The sequence below is a fragment of the Lampetra fluviatilis genome, chromosome 75, assembly GCF_964198595.1.
Source record: "Lampetra fluviatilis chromosome 75, kcLamFluv1.1, whole genome shotgun sequence".
NCBI lineage: Eukaryota > Metazoa > Chordata > Hyperoartia > Petromyzontiformes > Petromyzontidae > Lampetra > Lampetra fluviatilis.
The window spans coordinates 765,600-786,644 of NC_136349.1; the positions used below are offsets into that span (position 1 = coordinate 765,600).

The 21,045-nt window shown below is 48.7% G+C and overlaps 1 protein-coding gene across 1 annotated transcript in view; it reads left to right on the top strand.

Moving 5' to 3' along the window:
* LOC144953370 (UDP-glucuronosyltransferase 3A1-like) overlaps positions 1 to 21,045 on the top strand; it is a 56,311-nt gene that overhangs the window by 15,137 nt on the left and 20,129 nt on the right. Inside the window, exons 6-7 of the mRNA XM_078883932.1 lie at positions 14,081 to 14,303; positions 19,503 to 19,722. Of these exons, the coding sequence (XP_078740058.1) occupies positions 14,081 to 14,303; positions 19,503 to 19,722 (443 nt within the window). The remainder of the gene's footprint in view (positions 1 to 14,080; positions 14,304 to 19,502; positions 19,723 to 21,045) is intronic.

Below are 21,045 nucleotides of genomic sequence, written 5' to 3' on the forward strand. Positions count from 1 at the left end.
GCTGGAACATGTTGACTCAATCGGCCGGTACGCGGCAGGTCACAGGTTCGATCCCAGACTCTGGAAGATGTTGACTACCTCGTCCTGTACGCGGGAGGTCGTGGGTTCGATCCTGCACTCTGGAAGATGTTGACTACCTCACTCGGTACGTGCGAGGTCGTGGGGTCGATCCCAGACGCTGGGACATGTTGACTACGTCGCCCGGTATGCGGGAGGTCGTGGGTTCGATCTTGGACTCTGGAAGTTGTTGACTACGTCTCCCGGTACACAGAAAGTCGTAAGTTCGTCCTGGACTCTGGGAGATGTTGACTACCTCTCCCGGTACGCAGGAAGTTGAGGGTTCGATCACTGTGTCTAGAACATGTTGACTCAATCGCCTGGTACGCAGCAGGTCGCGGGTTTTATCCGGAACTGGAAGATGTTGACTACCTCGTCCTGTATGCGGGAGGTCGTGGGTTCGATCCCAGACTTTGGGAGATGTTGACTACCTCGTCCTGTATGCGGGAGGTCGTGGGTTCGATCCCAGACTTTGGGAGATGTTGACTACCTCGTCCTGTATGCGGGAGGTCGTGGGTTCGATCCCAGACTTTGGGAGATGTTGACTACCTCGCCCGTGACGCAGAAGGGTTGGCAAGTTCGATCCCAGACCCCGACGATGCCTGTAAGGGCACGGTGGTGGCTAGGGAGATGTTATCGACCTCGCCCGGTATGCGGGACGATGTCGGTTCAATCCCAGATCTCCCGAGATGTTAAATCCCTCACTTGGTATGGAGGAGGTCGTGGGTTCGATCGGGCACCCTAACAATGCCTCCTGCTGCTGTATATTTGGAGTCTCTCTCTCCGTGGTGGTCACTGTGTTGATTTTCGATTTAAAGCTTTCGTGACTGCAGGGATTCATCTTCTTGGTTCTTTCGGTAAAGTCACGTAGAAGGGATGTAACAAAATAATAAAAATAAAACATGATAAAATACAATTCTCACGACGTTTCGGCCACAACGCAAACAGCCGTCCTCAGGTGAAGAACAGGTCTCGTTGATTCACTCGTTGATTTTGTCTCCACATTTACATTCAACGTCTCTACGCGTCTAGAGCATTTGGCTGCTGATATCAATTTCCTCACGGTGATGATAATGATGGTGGAGCTGCTTTCGTTTGTAATGGCCAGGTCCCTTGTCTGAACAGAGAGCTATGCAGCAGCTTAGCGGAGCCTTATACCTGTTGACATAAATATAATTCTAGATTTGAAGCTTTCGTGACTGCAAGGATTCATATTCTTAGTTTTTTTCGGTAAAGTCACGTAGGTAAAAAAAAATTAATTAATAAAAAGTAAAATAAAAATTTAATAAAAATCACGACGTTTCGGAGGCAACACAAGCCTCCGTCTTCAAGTGGAACCGTCACAGCACGATTGCTGTATCAAGTAAGAGAAATTCATCAACATAGCAAAGGACTGTTTCATCTACGTAACAAAGGCTCAGTCCCATTTACAGCAGCCGCACCTTTACAGCAGCCGCACCATAACAACTCTTGGAACCTCCCAGTTCCACCAGTCTACACAACAAAGGCTCATTCCTATCAGCGGCTTCAGCCGCACCAACGTCACAATAATAATAATACAAAACTCCGATCCAGGTGCCTGCCTTGGCTCCTCCCACCCTCAACCAGTGTATGTGCAGGGACGGGTCTCTTGGAATTTCTCTCACTTGATACAGCGATCGTGCTGTGACGGTTCCACCTGAAGACGGAAGCTTGTGTTGCCTCCGAAACGTCGTGATTTTTATCTTACTTTTATTAATTAAAAAAAAATTACCTACGAGACTTTACCGAAAAAACCTAAGAATATAAAAAGACGTAAATATAGTTTAGTTTTAGTATGGGTCTCGATGGGTGTGGGTCTCTGGCTCTCCGTGGGTCTCTGTGGGTGTCTATGAGTATGAGTCTCTGTGGGTCTCTATGAGTGTGGGTCTCTGTAGGTCTCTCTGATTAAGGGGATCTCTTTGGGTCTCTATGAGTATGGGTCTCTGTGGGTCTCTATGAGTATGGGCCTCTGTGGGTCTCTATGAGTATGGGTCTCTGTAGATATCTATGAGTATTGGTCTATGTGGATCTCTATGAGTATGGGTCTCTGTCGGTGTTTATGAGTATGGGTGTCTGTGGGTCTATATGAGTATGGGTATCTCTGTGGGTCTCTCTGATTAAGGGGATTTCTTTGGGTCTCTATGAGTATGGGTCTCTGTGGTTCTCTATGAGTATGTGTCTCTGTGGGTGTTTATGAGTATGGGTCTCTGTGGGTCTCTGAGTATGGCACTCTGGTTCTCTATGAGTATTGGTCTCTGTGGATCTCTATGTGTATGGGTCTCTGTGGATCTCTATGAATATGTGTCTCTGTGGGCTTCTATGAGTATGTGTCTCTGTCGGTGTTTATGAGTATGGGTCTCTGTGGGTCTCTATGAGTATGGTTCTCTGTGGATCTCTATGAGTATGGGTCTCTGTGGATCTCTATGAGTATGGGTCTCTGTGGGTCTCTATGAGTATGGGTCTTCGTGGATCTCTATGTGTATGGGTCTCTGTGGATCTCTATGAGTGTGGGTCTCTGTGGATCTCTATGAGTATGGGTTTCTGTGGATCTCTATGAGTGTGGGTCTCTGTGGGTCTCTATGAGTATGGGTCTCTGTGGATCTCTATGAGTATGGGTCTCTGTGGATCTCTATGAGTATGTGTCTCTGTGGATCTCTATGAGTATGGGTCTCTGTGGGTCTCTATGAGTATGGGTCTCTGTGGATCTCTATGAGTATGGGTCTTCGTGGATCTCTATGTGTATGGGTCTCTGTGGATCTCTATGAGTATGTGTCTCTGTGGGCTTCTATGAGTATGTGTCTCTGTCGGTGTTTATGAGTATGGGTCTCTGTGGGCCTCTATGAGTATGGGTCTCTGTGGGTCTCTATGAGTATGGGTCTCTGTGGATCTCTATGAGTATGGGTCTCTGTGGATCTCTATGAGTATGGGTCTCTGTGGATCTCTATGAGTATGGGTCTCTGTGGGTCTCTATGAGTATGGGTCTCTGTGGATCTCTATGAGTATGGGTCTCTGTGGGTCTCTATGAGTATGGGTCTTCGTGGGTCTCTGTGAGTATGGGTCTCTATGGGTCTCTATGTGTATGGGTCTCTGTGGGTCTCTATGAGTATGGGTCTTCGTGGATCTCTATGTGTATGGGTCTCTGTGGATCTCTATGAGTGTGGGTCTCTGTGGATCTCTATGAGTATGGGTTTCTGTGGATCTCTATGAGTGTGGGTCTCTGTGGGTCTCTATGAGTATGGGTCTCTGTGGATCTCTATGAGTATGGGTCTCTGTGGATCTCTATGAGTATGTGTCTCTGTGGATCTCTATGAGTATGGGTCTCTGTGGGTCTCTATGAGTATGGGTCTCTGTGGATCTCTATGAGTATGGGTCTTCGTGGATCTCTATGTGTATGGGTCTCTGTGGATCTCTATGAGTATGTGTCTCTGTGGGCTTCTATGAGTATGTGTCTCTGTCGGTGTTTATGAGTATGGGTCTCTGTGGGCCTCTATGAGTATGGGTCTCTGTGGGTCTCTATGAGTATGGGTCTCTGTGGATCTCTATGAGTATGGGTCTCTGTGGATCTCTATGAGTATGGGTCTCTGTGGATCTCTATGAGTATGGGTCTCTGTGGGTCTCTATGAGTATGGGTCTCTGTGGATCTCTATGAGTATGGGTCTCTGTGGGTCTCTATAAGTATGGGTCTCTGTGGATCTCTATGAGTATGGATCTCTTTGGGTCTCTATGAGTATGGGTCTCTGTGGGTCTCTATGAGTATGGGCCTCTGTGGGTCTCTATGAGTATGGGTCTCTGTAGATATCTATGAGTATTGGTCTATGTGGATCTCTATGAGTATGGGTCTCTGTCGGTGTTCATGAGTATGGGTGTCTGTGGGTCTATATGAGTATGGGTATCTCTGTGGGTCTCTCTGATTAAGGGGATTTCTTTGGGTCTCTATGAGTATGGGTCTCTGTGGTTCTCTATGAGTATGTGTCTCTGTGGGTGTTTATGAGTATGGGTCTCTGTGGGTCTCTGAGTATGGGACTCTGGTTGTCTATGAGTATTGGTCTCTGTGGATCTCTATGTGTATGGGTCTCTGTGGATCTCTATGAATATGTGTCTCTGTGGGCTTCTATGAGTATGTGTCTCTGTCGTTGTTTATGAGTATGGGTCTCTGTGGGTCTCTATGAGTATGGTTCTCTGTGGATCTCTATGAGTATGGGTCTCTGTGGATCTCTATGAGTATGGGTCTCTGTGGGTCTCTATGAGTATGGGTCTTCGTGGATCTCTATGTGTATGGGTCTCTGTGGATCTCTATGAGTGTGGGTCTCTGTGGATCTCTATGAGTATGGGTTTCTGTGGATCTCTATGAGTGTGGGTCTCTGTGGGTCTCTATGAGTATGGGTCTCTGTGGATCTCTATGAGTATGGGTCTCTGTGGATCTCTATGAGTATGTGTCTCTGTGGATCTCTATGAGTATGGGTCTCTGTGGGTCTCTATGAGTATGGGTCTCTGTGGATCTCTATGAGTATGGGTCTTCGTGGATCTCTATGTGTATGGGTCTCTGTGGATCTCTATGAGTATGTGTCTCTGTGGGCTTCTATGAGTATGTGTCTCTGTCGGTGTTTATGAGTATGGGTCTCTGTGGACCTCTATGAGTATGGGTCTCTGTGGGTCTCTATGAGTATGGGTCTCTGTGGATCTCTATGAGTATGGGTCTCTGTGGATCTCTATGAGTATGGGTCTCTGTGGATCTCTATGAGTATGGGTCTCTGTGGGTCTCTATGAGTATGGGTCTCTGTGGATCTCTATGAGTATGGGTCTCTGTGGGTCTCTATAAGTATGGGTCTCTGTGGATCTCTATGAGTGTGGGTCTCTGTGGGTCTCTATGAGTATGGGTCTTCGTGGGTCTCTGTGAGTATGGGTCTCTATGGGTCTCTATGTGTATGGGTCTCTGTGGGTCTCTATGAGTATGGGTCTTCGTGGATCTCTATGTGTATGGGTCTCTGTGGATCTCTATGAGTGTGGGTCTCTGTGGATCTCTATGAGTATGGGTTTCTGTGGATCTCTATGAGTGTGGGTCTCTGTGGGTCTCTAATGAGTATGGGTTTATGTGGATCTCTATGAGTATGGGTCTCTGTGGATCTCTATGAGTATGTGTCTCTGTGGATCTCTATGAGTATGGGTCTCTGTGGGTCTCTATGAGTATGGGTCTCTGTGGATCTCTATGAGTATGTGTCTCTGTGGGCTTCTATGAGTATGTGTCTCTGTCGGTGTTTATGAGTATGGGTCTCTGTGGGCCTCTATGAGTATGGGTCTCTGTGGGTCTCTATGAGTATGGGTCTCTGTGGATCTCTATGAGTATGGGTCTCTGTGGATCTCTATGAGTATGGGTCTCTGTGGATCTCTATGAGTATGGGTCTCTGTGGGTCTCTATGAGTATGGGTCTCTGTGGATCTCTATGAGTATGGGTCTCTGTGGGTCTCTATAAGTATGGGTCTCTGTGGATCTCTATGAGTGTGGGTCTCTGTGGGTCTCTAATGAGTATGGGTCTATGTGGATCTCTATGAGTATGTGTCTCTGTGGGCTTCTATGAGTATGTGTCTCTGTCGGTGTTTATGAGTATGGGTCTCTGTGGGCCTCTATGAGTATGGGTCTCTGTGGGTCTCTATGAGTATGGGTCTCTGTGGATCTCTATGAGTATGGGTCTCTGTGGATCTCTATGAGTATGGGTCTCTGTGGATCTCTATGAGTATGGGTCTCTGTGGGTCTCTATGAGTATGGGTCTCTGTGGATCTCTATGAGTATGGGTCTCTGTGGGTCTCTATAAGTATGGGTCTCTGTGGATCTCTATGAGTATGGATCTCTTTGGGTCTCTATGAGTATGGGTCTCTGTGGGTCTCTATGAGTATGGGCCTCTGTGGGTCTCTATGAGTATGGGTCTCTGTAGATATCTATGAGTATTGGTCTATGTGGATCTCTATGAGTATGGGTCTCTGTCGGTGTTTATGAGTATGGGTGTCTGTGGGTCTATATGAGTATGGGTATCTCTGTGGGTCTCTCTGATTAAGGGGATTTCTTTGGGTCTCTATGAGTATGGGTCTCTGTGGTTCTCTATGAGTATGTGTCTCTGTGGGTGTTTATGAGTATGGGTCTCTGTGGGTCTCTGAGTATGGGACTCTGGTTCTCTATGAGTATTGGTCTCTGTGGATCTCTATGTGTATGGGTCTCTGTGGATCTCTATGAATATGTGTCTCTGTGGGCTTCTATGAGTATGTGTCTCTGTCGTTGTTTATGAGTATGGGTCTCTGTGGGTCTCTATGAGTATGGTTCTCTGTGGGTCTCTATGAGTATGGGTCTTCGTGGATCTCTATGTGTATGGGTCTCTGTGGATCTCTATGAGTGTGGGTCTCTGTGGATCTCTATGAGTATGGGTTTCTGTGGATCTCTATGAGTGTGGGTCTCTGTGGGTCTCTATGAGTATGGGTCTCTGTGGATCTCTATGAGTATGGGTCTCTGTGGATCTCTATGAGTATGTGTCTCTGTGGATCTCTATGAGTATGGGTCTCTGTGGGTCTCTATGAGTATGGGTCTCTGTGGATCTCTATGAGTATGGGTCTTCGTGGATCTCTATGTGTATGGGTCTCTGTGGATCTCTATGAGTATGTGTCTCTGTGGGCTTCTATGAGTATGTGTCTCTGTCGGTGTTTATGAGTATGGGTCTCTGTGGACCTCTATGAGTATGGGTCTCTGTGGGTCTCTATGAGTATGGGTCTCTGTGGATCTCTATGAGTATGGGTCTCTGTGGATCTCTATGAGTATGGGTCTCTGTGGATCTCTATGAGTATGGGTCTCTGTGGGTCTCTATGAGTATGGGTCTCTGTGGATCTCTATGAGTATGGGTCTCTGTGGGTCTCTATAAGTATGGGTCTCTGTGGATCTCTATGAGTGTGGGTCTCTGTGGGTCTCTATGAGTATGGGTCTTCGTGGGTCTCTATGAGTATGGGTCTCTGTGGATCTCTATGAGTATGGGTCTCTGTGGGTCTCTATAAGTATGGGTCTCTGTGGATCTCTATGAGTATGGATCTCTTTGGGTCTCTATGAGTATGGGTCTCTGTGGGTCTCTATGAGTATGGGCCTCTGTGGGTCTCTATGAGTATGGGTCTCTGTAGATATCTATGAGTATTGGTCTATGTGGATCTCTATGAGTATGGGTCTCTGTCGGTGTTCATGAGTATGGGTGTCTGTGGGTCTATATGAGTATGGGTATCTCTGTGGGTCTCTCTGATTAAGGGGATTTCTTTGGGTCTCTATGAGTATGGGTCTCTGTGGTTCTCTATGAGTATGTGTCTCTGTGGGTGTTTATGAGTATGGGTCTCTGTGGGTCTCTGAGTATGGGACTCTGGTTCTCTATGAGTATTGGTCTCTGTGGATCTCTATGTGTATGGGTCTCTGTGGATCTCTATGAATATGTGTCTCTGTGGGCTTCTATGAGTATGTGTCTCTGTCGTTGTTTATGAGTATGGGTCTCTGTGGGTCTCTATGAGTATGGTTCTCTGTGGATCTCTATGAGTATGGGTCTCTGTGGATCTCTATGAGTATGGGTCTCTGTGGGTCTCTATGAGTATGGGTCTTCGTGGATCTCTATGTGTATGGGTCTCTGTGGATCTCTATGAGTGTGGGTCTCTGTGGATCTCTATGAGTATGGGTTTCTGTGGATCTCTATGAGTGTGGGTCTCTGTGGGTCTCTATGAGTATGGGTCTCTGTGGATCTCTATGAGTATGGGTCTCTGTGGATCTCTATGAGTATGTGTCTCTGTGGATCTCTATGAGTATGGGTCTCTGTGGGTCTCTATGAGTATGGGTCTCTGTGGATCTCTATGAGTATGGGTCTTCGTGGATCTCTATGTGTATGGGTCTCTGTGGATCTCTATGAGTATGTGTCTCTGTGGGCTTCTATGAGTATGTGTCTCTGTCGGTGTTTATGAGTATGGGTCTCTGTGGACCTCTATGAGTATGGGTCTCTGTGGGTCTCTATGAGTATGGGTCTCTGTGGATCTCTATGAGTATGGGTCTCTGTGGATCTCTATGAGTATGGGTCTCTGTGGATCTCTATGAGTATGGGTCTCTGTGGGTCTCTATGAGTATGGGTCTCTGTGGATCTCTATGAGTATGGGTCTCTGTGGGTCTCTATAAGTATGGGTCTCTGTGGATCTCTATGAGTGTGGGTCTCTGTGGGTCTCTATGAGTATGGGTCTTCGTGGGTCTCTGTGAGTATGGGTCTCTATGGGTCTCTATGTGTATGGGTCTCTGTGGGTCTCTATGAGTATGGGTCTTCGTGGATCTCTATGTGTATGGGTCTCTGTGGATCTCTATGAGTGTGGGTCTCTGTGGATCTCTATGAGTATGGGTTTCTGTGGATCTCTATGAGTGTGGGTCTCTGTGGGTCTCTAATGAGTATGGGTTTATGTGGATCTCTATGAGTATGGGTCTCTGTGGATCTCTATGAGTATGTGTCTCTGTGGATCTCTATGAGTATGGGTCTCTGTGGGTCTCTATGAGTATGGGTCTCTGTGGATCTCTATGAGTATGTGTCTCTGTGGGCTTCTATGAGTATGTGTCTCTGTCGGTGTTTATGAGTATGGGTCTCTGTGGGCCTCTATGAGTATGGGTCTCTGTGGGTCTCTATGAGTATGGGTCTCTGTGGATCTCTATGAGTATGGGTCTCTGTGGATCTCTATGAGTATGGGTCTCTGTGGATCTCTATGAGTATGGGTCTCTGTGGGTCTCTATGAGTATGGGTCTCTGTGGATCTCTATGAGTATGGGTCTCTGTGGGTCTCTATAAGTATGGGTCTCTGTGGATCTCTATGAGTGTGGGTCTCTGTGGGTCTCTAATGAGTATGGGTCTATGTGGATCTCTATGAGTATGTGTCTCTGTGGGCTTCTATGAGTATGTGTCTCTGTCGGTGTTTATGAGTATGGGTCTCTGTGGGCCTCTATGAGTATGGGTCTCTGTGGGTCTCTATGAGTATGGGTCTCTGTGGATCTCTATGAGTATGGGTCTCTGTGGATCTCTATGAGTATGGGTCTCTGTGGATCTCTATGAGTATGGGTCTCTGTGGGTCTCTATGAGTATGGGTCTCTGTGGATCTCTATGAGTATGGGTCTCTGTGGGTCTCTATAAGTATGGGTCTCTGTGGATCTCTATGAGTATGGATCTCTTTGGGTCTCTATGAGTATGGGTCTCTGTGGGTCTCTATGAGTATGGGCCTCTGTGGGTCTCTATGAGTATGGGTCTCTGTAGATATCTATGAGTATTGGTCTATGTGGATCTCTATGAGTATGGGTCTCTGTCGGTGTTTATGAGTATGGGTGTCTGTGGGTCTATATGAGTATGGGTATCTCTGTGGGTCTCTCTGATTAAGGGGATTTCTTTGGGTCTCTATGAGTATGGGTCTCTGTGGTTCTCTATGAGTATGTGTCTCTGTGGGTGTTTATGAGTATGGGTCTCTGTGGGTCTCTGAGTATGGGACTCTGGTTCTCTATGAGTATTGGTCTCTGTGGATCTCTATGTGTATGGGTCTCTGTGGATCTCTATGAATATGTGTCTCTGTGGGCTTCTATGAGTATGTGTCTCTGTCGTTGTTTATGAGTATGGGTCTCTGTGGGTCTCTATGAGTATGGTTCTCTGTGGGTCTCTATGAGTATGGGTCTTCGTGGATCTCTATGTGTATGGGTCTCTGTGGATCTCTATGAGTGTGGGTCTCTGTGGATCTCTATGAGTATGGGTTTCTGTGGATCTCTATGAGTGTGGGTCTCTGTGGGTCTCTATGAGTATGGGTCTCTGTGGATCTCTATGAGTATGGGTCTCTGTGGATCTCTATGAGTATGTGTCTCTGTGGATCTCTATGAGTATGGGTCTCTGTGGGTCTCTATGAGTATGGGTCTCTGTGGATCTCTATGAGTATGGGTCTTCGTGGATCTCTATGTGTATGGGTCTCTGTGGATCTCTATGAGTATGTGTCTCTGTGGGCTTCTATGAGTATGTGTCTCTGTCGGTGTTTATGAGTATGGGTCTCTGTGGACCTCTATGAGTATGGGTCTCTGTGGGTCTCTATGAGTATGGGTCTCTGTGGATCTCTATGAGTATGGGTCTCTGTGGATCTCTATGAGTATGGGTCTCTGTGGATCTCTATGAGTATGGGTCTCTGTGGGTCTCTATGAGTATGGGTCTCTGTGGATCTCTATGAGTATGGGTCTCTGTGGGTCTCTATAAGTATGGGTCTCTGTGGATCTCTATGAGTGTGGGTCTCTGTGGGTCTCTATGAGTATGGGTCTTCGTGGGTCTCTGTGAGTATGGGTCTCTATGGGTCTCTATGTGTATGGGTCTCTGTGGGTCTCTATGAGTATGGGTCTTCGTGGATCTTTATGTGTATGGGTCTCTGTGGATCTCTATGAGTGTGGGTCTCTGTGGATCTCTATGAGTATGGGTTTCTGTGGATCTCTATGAGTGTGGGTCTCTGTGGGTCTCTAATGAGTATGGGTCTATGTGGATCTCTATGAGTATGGGTCTCTGTGGATCTCTATGAGTATGTGTCTCTGTGGATCTCTATGAGTATGGGTCTCTGTGGGTCTCTATGAGTATGGGTTTCTGTGGATCTCTATGAGTATGGGTCTTCGTGGATCTCTATGTGTATGGGTCTCTGTGGATCTCTATGAGTATGTGTCTCTGTGGGCTTCTATGAGTATGTGTCTCTGTCGGTGTTTATGAGTATGGGTCTCTGTGGGCCTCTATGAGTATGGGTCTCTGTGGGTCTCTATGAGTATGGGTCTCTGTGGATCTCTATGAGTATGGGTCTCTGTGGATCTCTATGAGTATGGGTCTCTGTGGATCTCTATGAGTATGGGTCTCTGTGGGTCTCTATGAGTATGGGTCTCTGTGGATCTCTATGAGTATGGGTCTCTGTGGGTCTCTATAAGTATGGGTCTCTGTGGATCTCTATGAGTGTGGGTCTCTGTGGGTCTCTATGAGTATGGGTCTTCGTGGGTCTCTGTGAGTATGGGTCTCTATGGGTCTCTATCAGTATGGGTCTCTATGGGTGTCTGCGCGCCTATGGGTCTCTATGTGATGGTTATGATGATGATGAAGTGTCTTACACCTTGCAAAATACAAAGTAGTTTGTGGTTTTAAAACGACAGTGCTGCCAATGGCAAGACACTCTCTCTGACTGCTCATTCACTCATCACCACCACCAGCACCCTGGGCTCCATGGTTTTCTTGAGTCTCTACGTGTCTCTACGAGTCTCTATCTATCTCTACGTGTCTCTATGAGTCTCTGTGAGTTTCTATGTGTCTTCATGAGTCTCATGTGTCTTTATGTGTCTCTATGTGTCCCTACGAGTCTCTAACTATCTCTACGTATCTCCGAGTCTCTGTGAGTCTCTATGAGTCTCTATGAGTCTCTATGGGTCTCTATGTGTCTCCACGTAGACCCTAGACTCTCTGCTGTCTGGGCCGTGCTCCCGCGGCTTCGTCCTCGTCTCGCTGGGCTCCATAGTCTTCATGAATCTCTATGTGTCTCTGAGTCTGTATGGGTCTCTATGTGTCTCTATCTGTCTCTATTGGTCTCTATGAGTCTCTCTGTGTCTCCATGGCCTTCATGAGTCTCTACGTGTCTTCATGTGTCTTCATGAGTCTCTACTAGTCCCTACGTGTCTCTACAAGTCTCTATGTGTCTCTATGGTCTGTATGAGTCTCTATGGTCTTCATGAGTCTATTTATGTCTCTATGAGTCTCATGTTTCTGCATGTGTCTCATGTGTCTTTACATGTCTCTATGAGTCTATATGTGTCTCTAACGTGTCTCTATGTGTCTTCATGTGTCTCTATTTATCTCTATGAGTCTCTCTGTGTCTCTATGGTCTTCATGAGTCTCTATGTGTCTTCATGTGTCTCATGAGTCTATACGTGTCTCTACGAGTCTCTATGAGTCTGTATGGATCTCTATGTATCTCCACGTAGACCGTAGACTCTGATATCTGGGCCATGCTCCCGCGGCTTCGTGCTGGTCTCGCTGGGCTCCATGGTCTCTATGAGTCTCTCTGTCTCTATGGTCTTTATGAGCCTATGTGAGTCTCTATGGGTCTCTACGTAGACGCTGGAGTCTCTGCTGTCGGGGCCGTGCTCCCGCGGCTTCGTGCTGGTCTCCTTGGGCTCCATGAGTCTCTACGTCTCTCTAACGTGTCTCTATGAGTCTCTAAGAGTCTGTATGTGTCTCTGTGTCTCTACGTGTCTATATGAGTCTCTACGTAGACCCTGGACTCTCTGCTATCTGGGTCGTGCTCCCGCGGCTTCGTTCTGGTCTTTATGAGTCTCTATGTGTCGCTACGAGTCTCTAACTTTCTCTACGTATCTCTGAGTCTCTGTGAGTCTCTATGAGTCTGTATGGGTCTTTATGAGTCTCTATGTGTCGCTACGAGTCTCTAACTATCTCTACGTATCTCCGTGTCTCTGTGAGTCTCTATGAGTCTGTATGGGTCTCTATGTGTCTCCACGTAGACCCTAGACTCTCTGCAATCTGGGCCGTGCTCCCGCGGCTTCGTCCTCTTCTCGCTGGGCTCCATGGTATTCATGTGTCCCTACGTGTTTCTACGTGTCTCTATGTGTCTCTATGCATCTGTGTGGGTCTCTACGCATCTCTGAGTCTCTATGAGTCTCTATGCGTCTGTATGGGTCTCTACGTGTATCTAACGTGTCTCTACGAGTCTCTATGAGTCTGTATGGGTCTCTATGTGTCTCCACGTAGACCCTAGACTCTCTGCTGTCTGGGCCGTGCTCCCGCGGCTTCGTCCTCGTCTCGCTGGGCTCCATGGTCTCTATGAATTTCTACGTGTCTTCATGTCTCTATGAGTCTCTATGTGTCCCTACGAGTCTCTACGTGTCTCTACAAGTCTCTTTGTGTCTCTACGTGTCTCTGAGTGTCTCTGTGTCTTTATGGTCTTCATGAATCACTATGCGTCTGTATGGGTCTCTATGTGTCTCTACGTATCTCCAAGTCTCTTTGAGTGTTCATGTGTCTTCATGAGTCTTTACGTGTCTCTACGAGTCTCTTTGTGTCTCTAACGTGTCTCTATGAGTCTCTATGTGTCTCTATGTGTCTTCATGAGTCTCTACGTGTCTTCATGTGTCTCTACGTGTCTTCATGTGTCTTCATGTGTCTCTACGTGTCTTCATGTGTCTTCATGAGTCTCTACGTGTTTCTATGTGTCTCTAACGTGTCTCTATGTGTCTTCATGTGTCTCTATTTATCTCTATGAGTATCTCTGTGTCTCTATGGTCTTCATGAGTCTCATGAGTCTATACGTGTCTCTAACGTGTCTCTATGAGTCTCTATGCGTCTGTATGGGTCTCTATGTGTCTTCATGAGTCTCTACATGTCTCTAACGTGTCTCTATGAGTCTCGATGAGTCTGTGTGGGTCTCTACGTGTCTTCATGTGTCTCATGTGTCTTCATGAGTCTTTACGTGTCTCTACGTATCTCCACGTAGACCCTAGACTCTCTGCTGTCTGGGCCATGCTCCCGCGGCTTCGTCCTGGTCTCCCTGGGCTCCATGGTCTTCATGAGTCTCTACGTGTATCTACAAGTCTCTATGAGTCTCTATGTGTCTCTATTGGTCTCTATGAGTCTCTCTGTGTCTCTATGGTCTTCATGAGTCTCTACGTGTCTTCATGTGTCTCTGCCTATCTCTAGGTGTCTCCAGGAGTCTCTGTGAGTGTCTATGTGTCTTAACGTGTCTCTACGTGTCTCCACGTAGACCCTGGACTCTCTGCTGTCTGGGCCGTGTTCCGTCGGCTTCATCCTCGTCTACCTGGGCTCCATGGTCTTCATGAGTCTTTAAGTGTCTCTAACGTGTCTCTATGCATCTGTGTGGGTCTCTACGCATCTCTGAGTCTCTGTGAGTCTCTATGCGTCTGTATGGTTCTCTATGTGTCTCTATGTGTCTCTATGTATCTCCACGTAGACCCTAGACTCTCTGCTGTCTGGGCCGTGCTCCCGCGGCTTCGTCCTCGTCTCGCTGGGCTCCATGGTCTCGTCGGTGTCCGACGAGCGTCTGCTGGGCGAGATGAGCGCCGCCCTCTCCCGCCTGGCTCCCCTCTGCGTCCTCTGGCGCCACGCCGACCTCGCCTGGCCCAGGGGACGCAACGTGCACGTCGCTGATTGGCTGCCTCACAACGACCTCATGGGCGAGTCTCTTCGTTCGTTCGTTCACTCATTCATTCACTCATTCACTAACTCAACACTCATTCATTCACTCGGTCGGTTATTCAATCCGTCGCTCGGTTACTCGGGAATCAGTCGACTCATTCACTGGCTGTCTCACAAGGACCTCGTGGGTGAGTCGTTGGTTCGTTCACTCATTCACTCACTCACTCATTCACTCACTCATTCACTCACTCAAATCACTCGGTCGGTTTTTCAATCCGTTACTCGGAACCTGTGAATCGGTCGACTTATTCACAGGCTGTATCACAAGGACCTTGTGGGTGAGTCGTTGGTTCGTTCACTCATTCACTCACTCATTCACTCATTCACTCACTCATTCACTCGGTCGGTTATTCAATCCGTCGCTCGGTTACTCGGGAATCGGTCGACTCATTCACTGGCTGTCTCACAAGGACCTCGTGGGTGAGTCGTTGGTTCGTTCACTCATTCACTCACTCATTCACTCACTCATTCACTCACTCATTCACTCGGTCGGTTATTCAATCCGTCACTCGGTTACTTGGGAATCAGTCGACTCATTCACTGGCTGCCTCACATCGATCTCGTGGGTGAGTCGTTGGTTCATTCACTCCTTCACTCACTCACTCATTCACTCACTCACTCACTCACTCGTTCACTCACTTATTAGCTCACTCATTTACTCGGTCGGTTTTTCAATCCGTCACTCGGTTACTCGGGAATCAGTCGACTTATTCACAGTCTGTATCACAAGGACCTCGTGGGTGAGTCGTTGGTTCGTTCACTCATTCACTCACTCATTCACTCACTCATTCACTCACTCATTCACTCACTCATTCACTCACTCATTCACTCACTCATTCACTTGGTCGGTTTTTGAATCCGTTGCTCGGAACCTGTGAATCGGTCGACTCATTCACTGGCTGCCTCGCAAGGACCTCGTGGGTGAGTCGTTAGTTCGTTCACTCATTCACTCACTTATTCACTCATTCATTCACTCACTCATTCACTCACTCATTCACTCACTCATTCACTCACTCAAATCACTCGGTCGGTTTTTCAATCCGTTACTCGGAACCTGTGAATCGGTCGACTTATTCACAGGCTGTATCACAAGGACCTTGTGGGTGAGTCGTTGGTTCGTTCACTCATTCACTCACTCATTCACTCATTCACTCACTCATTCACTCGGTCGGTTATTCAATCCGTCGCTCGGTTACTCGGGAATCGGTCGACTCATTCACTGGCTGTCTCACAAGGACCTCGTGGGTGAGTCGTTGGTTCGTTCACTCATTCACTCACTCATTCACTCACTCATTCACTCACTCATTCACTCGGTCGGTTATTCAATCCATCACTCGGTTACTTGGGAATCAGTCGACTCATTCACTGGCTGCCTCACATCGATCTCGTGGGTGAGTCGTTGGTTCATTCACTCCTTCACTCACTCACTCACTCACTCACTCACTCACTCATTCACTCATTCACTCACTCACTCACTCACTCATTCATTCACTCACTCACTCACTCACTCGTTCACTCACTTATTAACTCACTCATTTACTCGGTCGGTTTTTCAATCCGTCACTCGGTTACTCGGGAATCGGTCGACTTATTCACAGTCTGTATCACAAGGACCTCGTGGGTGAGTCGTTGATTCGTTCACTCATTCACTCACTCATTCACTCACTCATTCACTCACTCATTCACTCACTCAACACTCACTCATTCACTCACTCATTCACTCACTCATTCACTCGGTCGGTTTTTCAATCCGTCGCTCGGAACCTGTGAATCGGTCGACTCATTCACTGGCTGCCTCGCAAGGACCTCGTGGGTGAGTCGTTAGTTCGTTCACTCATTCACTCACTTATTCACTCATTCATTCACTCACTCATTCACTCACTCATTCACTCACTCATTCACTCACTCATTCACTCACTCAAATCACTCGGTCGGTTTTTCAATCCGTCGCTCGGAACCTGTGAATCGGTCGACTTATTCACAGGCTGTCTCACAAGGACCTCGTGGGTGAGTCGTTGGTTCGTTCACTCACTCATTCACTCACTCATTCACTCATTCACTCAGTCGGTTTTGCAATCCGTCACTCGGTTACTCGGGAATCAGTTGACTAATTCACAGGCTGCCTCACATCGATCTCGTGAGCGAGTCGTTGGTTCGTTCACTCATTCACTTACTCATTCATTCACTCATTCACTCATTCACTCGCTCATTCACTCACGCATTCACTCACTCATTCACTCATTCATTTACTCGGTCGGTTATTCAATCCGTTGCTCGGTTACTCGGGAATCGGTCGACTTATTCACAGTCTGTATCACAAGGACCTCGTGGGTGAGTCGTTGGTTCGTTCACTCATTCACTCACTCATTCACTCACTCATTCACTCACTCATTCACTCACTCAACACTCACTCATTCACTCACTCATTCACTCACTCATTCACTCGGTCGGTTTTTCAATCCGTCGCTCGGAACCTGTGAATCGGTCGACTCATTCACTGGCTGCCTCGCAAGGACCTCGTGGGTGAGTCGTTAGTTCGTTCACTCATTCACTCACTTATTCACTCATTCATTCACTCACTCATTCACTCACTCATTCACTCACTCATTCACTCACTCATTCACTCACTCAAATCACTCGGTCGGTTTTTCAATCCGTCGCTCGGAACCTGTGAATCGGTCGACTTATTCACAGGCTGTCTCACAAGGACCTCGTGGGTGAGTCGTTGGTTCGTTCACTCACTCATTCACTCACTCATTCACTCATTCACTCGGTCGGTTTTGCAATCCGTCACTCGGTTACTCGGGAATCAGTTGACTAATTCACAGGCTGCCTCACATCGATCTCGTGAGCGAGTCGTTGGTTCGTTCACTCATTCACTTACTCATTCATTCACTCATTCACTCATTCACTCGCTCATTCACTCACGCATTCACTCACTCATTCACTCATTCATTTACTCGGTCGGTTATTCAATCCGTTGCTCGGTTACTTGGGAATCGGTCGACTCATTCACTGGCTGTCTCACAAGGACCTCGTGGGTGAGTCGTTGGTTCGTTCACTCATTCACTCACTCATTCACTCACTCATTCACTCGCTCATTCACTAACTCAACACTTATTCATTCACTCGGTCGGTTATTCAATCCGTCACTCGGTTACTTGGGAATCAGTCGACCCATTCACTGGCTTCCTCACATCGACCTCGTGAGCGAGTCGTTGGTTCATTCACTCATTCACTAACTCAACACTCATTCATTAACTCGGTCGGTTATTCAATCCGTCGCTCGGTTACTTGGGAATCGGTCGACTTATTCACTGGCTGTCCCACAAGGGACTCGTGGGCGAGTCGTTCATTCACTCATTCCTTCACTCATTCACTCAATCATTTATTCACTCCGACATTCAGTTACTCAGGAATCAGTCGACTTGTTCACCGGCTGTCTGACAATGACCTTGTTGGCGAGTCGTTCGGCCACTCTGTCGTTTATTCATTCATTCGTTTTCTCATTGAATCATTCACTCATTCATTCGTTCCCTAATTCGTTCAATCACTCAGTCATTGCTCGAGTTATATTCACTGGCTGCCTCACAAATACCTCGTGGGCGATTGTTTCGTTCTTTCTTCGTGCATTCATTCCATTATTCATTCCTTCATTTATTTACTCATTCGTAATTCGTTCACCCATTGAGACAACCAGTAGTCTGTTATTCACTGCTTGCCTCACAACAATCTCCGCGGGCGAGTCGTTCGTTCACTGATTCAGTGATTCCTTCGTTTATTCGTTCCTTAGTTCACTTGGTCAGCCACTCAATCATTCACTCAGGAATTGGTCGACTCAATCACTGGCTTGCCTCACAAGGAGCTCATGGGTGAGGGATTAATTTGTTTATTCCTGAATGAGTGAATGGTGAAGTGAATTAATGAGTAAGCGGGTTTGCTGGGTGGGTAAAAAGTCAACCGACCCACACGCCCAATCACGGATTCACTCACCCACTCACCCACCAAATAAACCACCCACTCACCCACCCACTCACACACCCACTCACCTACCCACTCACCCACCCACCCACCCACTCACTCACCCACTCACCCACCCACCCACTCATCCACCCACCCACCCACCCACTCACTCACACACTCACTCACCCACCCACCCACTCACCCACCCACTCACCCACCCACCCACTCACACACCCACTCACCCACCCACCCACTCACCCACCCACCCACTCACACACCCACTCACTCACCCACCCACTCACACACCCACTCACCCACCCACCCACACACCTACTCACCCACCCACTCACCTACCCACTCACATACCCACTCATCCAATTACCCACCAATCCACTCACCCACCCACCCACTCACCCACCCACCCACCCACCCACTCACATACCAAATAAACCACCCACTCACACACCCACTCACCCACCCACTCACCCACCCACCCACTCATCCACCCACCCACCCACTCATCCACCCACCCACCCACTCACCCACCCACCCACTCACCCACCCACTCACCCACCCACCCACCCACCCACCCACTCACTCACCCACCCACCCACCCACTCACCCACCCACCCACCAAATAAACCACCCACCCACCAAATAAACCACCCACTCACACACCCACTCACCCACCCACTCACCCACCCACTCACCCACCCACTCACCCACCCACTCACCCACCCACTCACCCACTCAACCCACCCACCCACCCACTCACCCACCCAATAACCAACCCAATAACCAACCCACTCACCCACCCACTCACCCACCCACCCACCCGCCCACTCACCCACCCGCCCGCCCGCCCGCTCGCTCACCCACCCACCAACCCACTCACCCACCCACCCACTTTCCCACCCACCCACCCACCCAATAACCAACCCACTCACCCACCCACTCACCCGCCCATCCACTCACCCACCCACTCAGCCACACACCCACTCACCCACCCAATAACCAACCCATTCACCCACCCACTCACCCACCCACTCACCCACCCATCCACTCACCCACCCACTCACCCACCCAATAACCCACCCACCCACTCAGCCACCTACCCACCCACCCAATCACCCACCCACCCACTCACCCACCCACCCACCCACTCACCAACCCACCCACCCACTCACCCACCCACCCACTCCACGCACATGCAGGCCACAGTGGAGCCCGTCTGCTGGTTTCTCACGGAGGCATGAACAGTGTGTACGAGGCCATCTACCACGGTGTCCCTGCCGTCATGATCCCTCTGTTCGGCGACCAGCACCGCAACTGCCGCCTGGCACAGAGTCGCGGATTCGCCGTCTGCCTGCGGGTGGCCTCCCTGGACAGAGACGCCCTGCACTCCGCCCTGCACGGCGCCCTGCAAGAGCCCAGGTAGAGGGTGGCCTAGGAGATGTTGATTGCCTCGCCTGGTATACAGGAGGCCATGGGTTCAATCCCGGAGCATGTGAGATGTTGATTACCTCGCCTGGTGCACAGGAGGTCGTGGGTTTGATCCCAGACCTTAACGTCACGGTGATTGGGTAGATGTTAACTACCTTGCCTGGTATACAGGGAGTTCGTGGGTTAGATCCTGACCCTGACGCCTGCTGTATATTTGGAATCTGCATCTCTCGCATCATCATCATCACGGTGGCTAGGAGATGTTGATTACCTCGCCTGGTATACAGGAGGCCATGGGTTCAATCCCGGACCTTAACGTCACGGTGATTGGGTAGATGTCAATTACCTCGCCTGGCATACAGGAGGTTTGTGAGTTCGATCCCAGACCTTAACGCCACGGTGATTGGGTAGATGTCAATTACCTCGCCTGGTACGCAGGAGGTCGTGGGTTTGATCCCAAACCTTAACGTCACGGTGATTAGGTAGATGTTAACGACCTCGCCTGGTACGCAGGAGGTCGTGGGTTCGATCCGGGACCCAGCGAGATGTTGACTACCTCGCCTAGTGCACAGGAGGTCGTGGGTTCGATCCCAGACCTTAACGTCACGGTGATTGGGTAGATGTCAATTACCTTGCCTGGTATACAGGAGGGCGTGGATTCGATCCCGTACCCTGTGAGATGTTGACTACCTCGCCTGTTGCGCAGGAGGTCGTGGGTTCGATCCCAGACCTTAACGTCACAGTGATTGGGTAGATGTTAACTACCTTGCCTGGTATACAGGAAGTTCGTGGGTTAGATCCTGACCCTGACGCCTGCTGTATATTTGGAATCTGCATCTCTCGCATCATCATCATCACGGTGGCTAGGAGATGTTAACTACCTCGCCTGGTATACAGGAGGCCGTGGGTTCGATCCCGGACCCTGTGAGATGTTAACTACCTCGCCTGGTATACAGGAGGGCGTGGGTTCAACCCAGGACCTTAGGCCTGCTTTATATTTAGAATTTGTGTCTCTCTCCCTCTCTCATCATCATCGCCGCGGTGGATGGGAGACGTTAACTACCTCGCCTGGTATACAGGAGGACATGGGTTCAATCCCGCACCCTGACGCCTGCTGCTGTATATTTGGAGTCTGCATCTCTCTCTCTCTTCCCGTGGTCACGAAAGCAATGTGTTAAACGACTGTACTGTTGTCACTTCCCCTCCCACACCACCACCATTCACTCATGACCCACTCACCCACTAATACACTCAACCACCCATCCATCTTCTCACTCACCCCTCTACCCACCCACTCACCCACCCACCAACCCA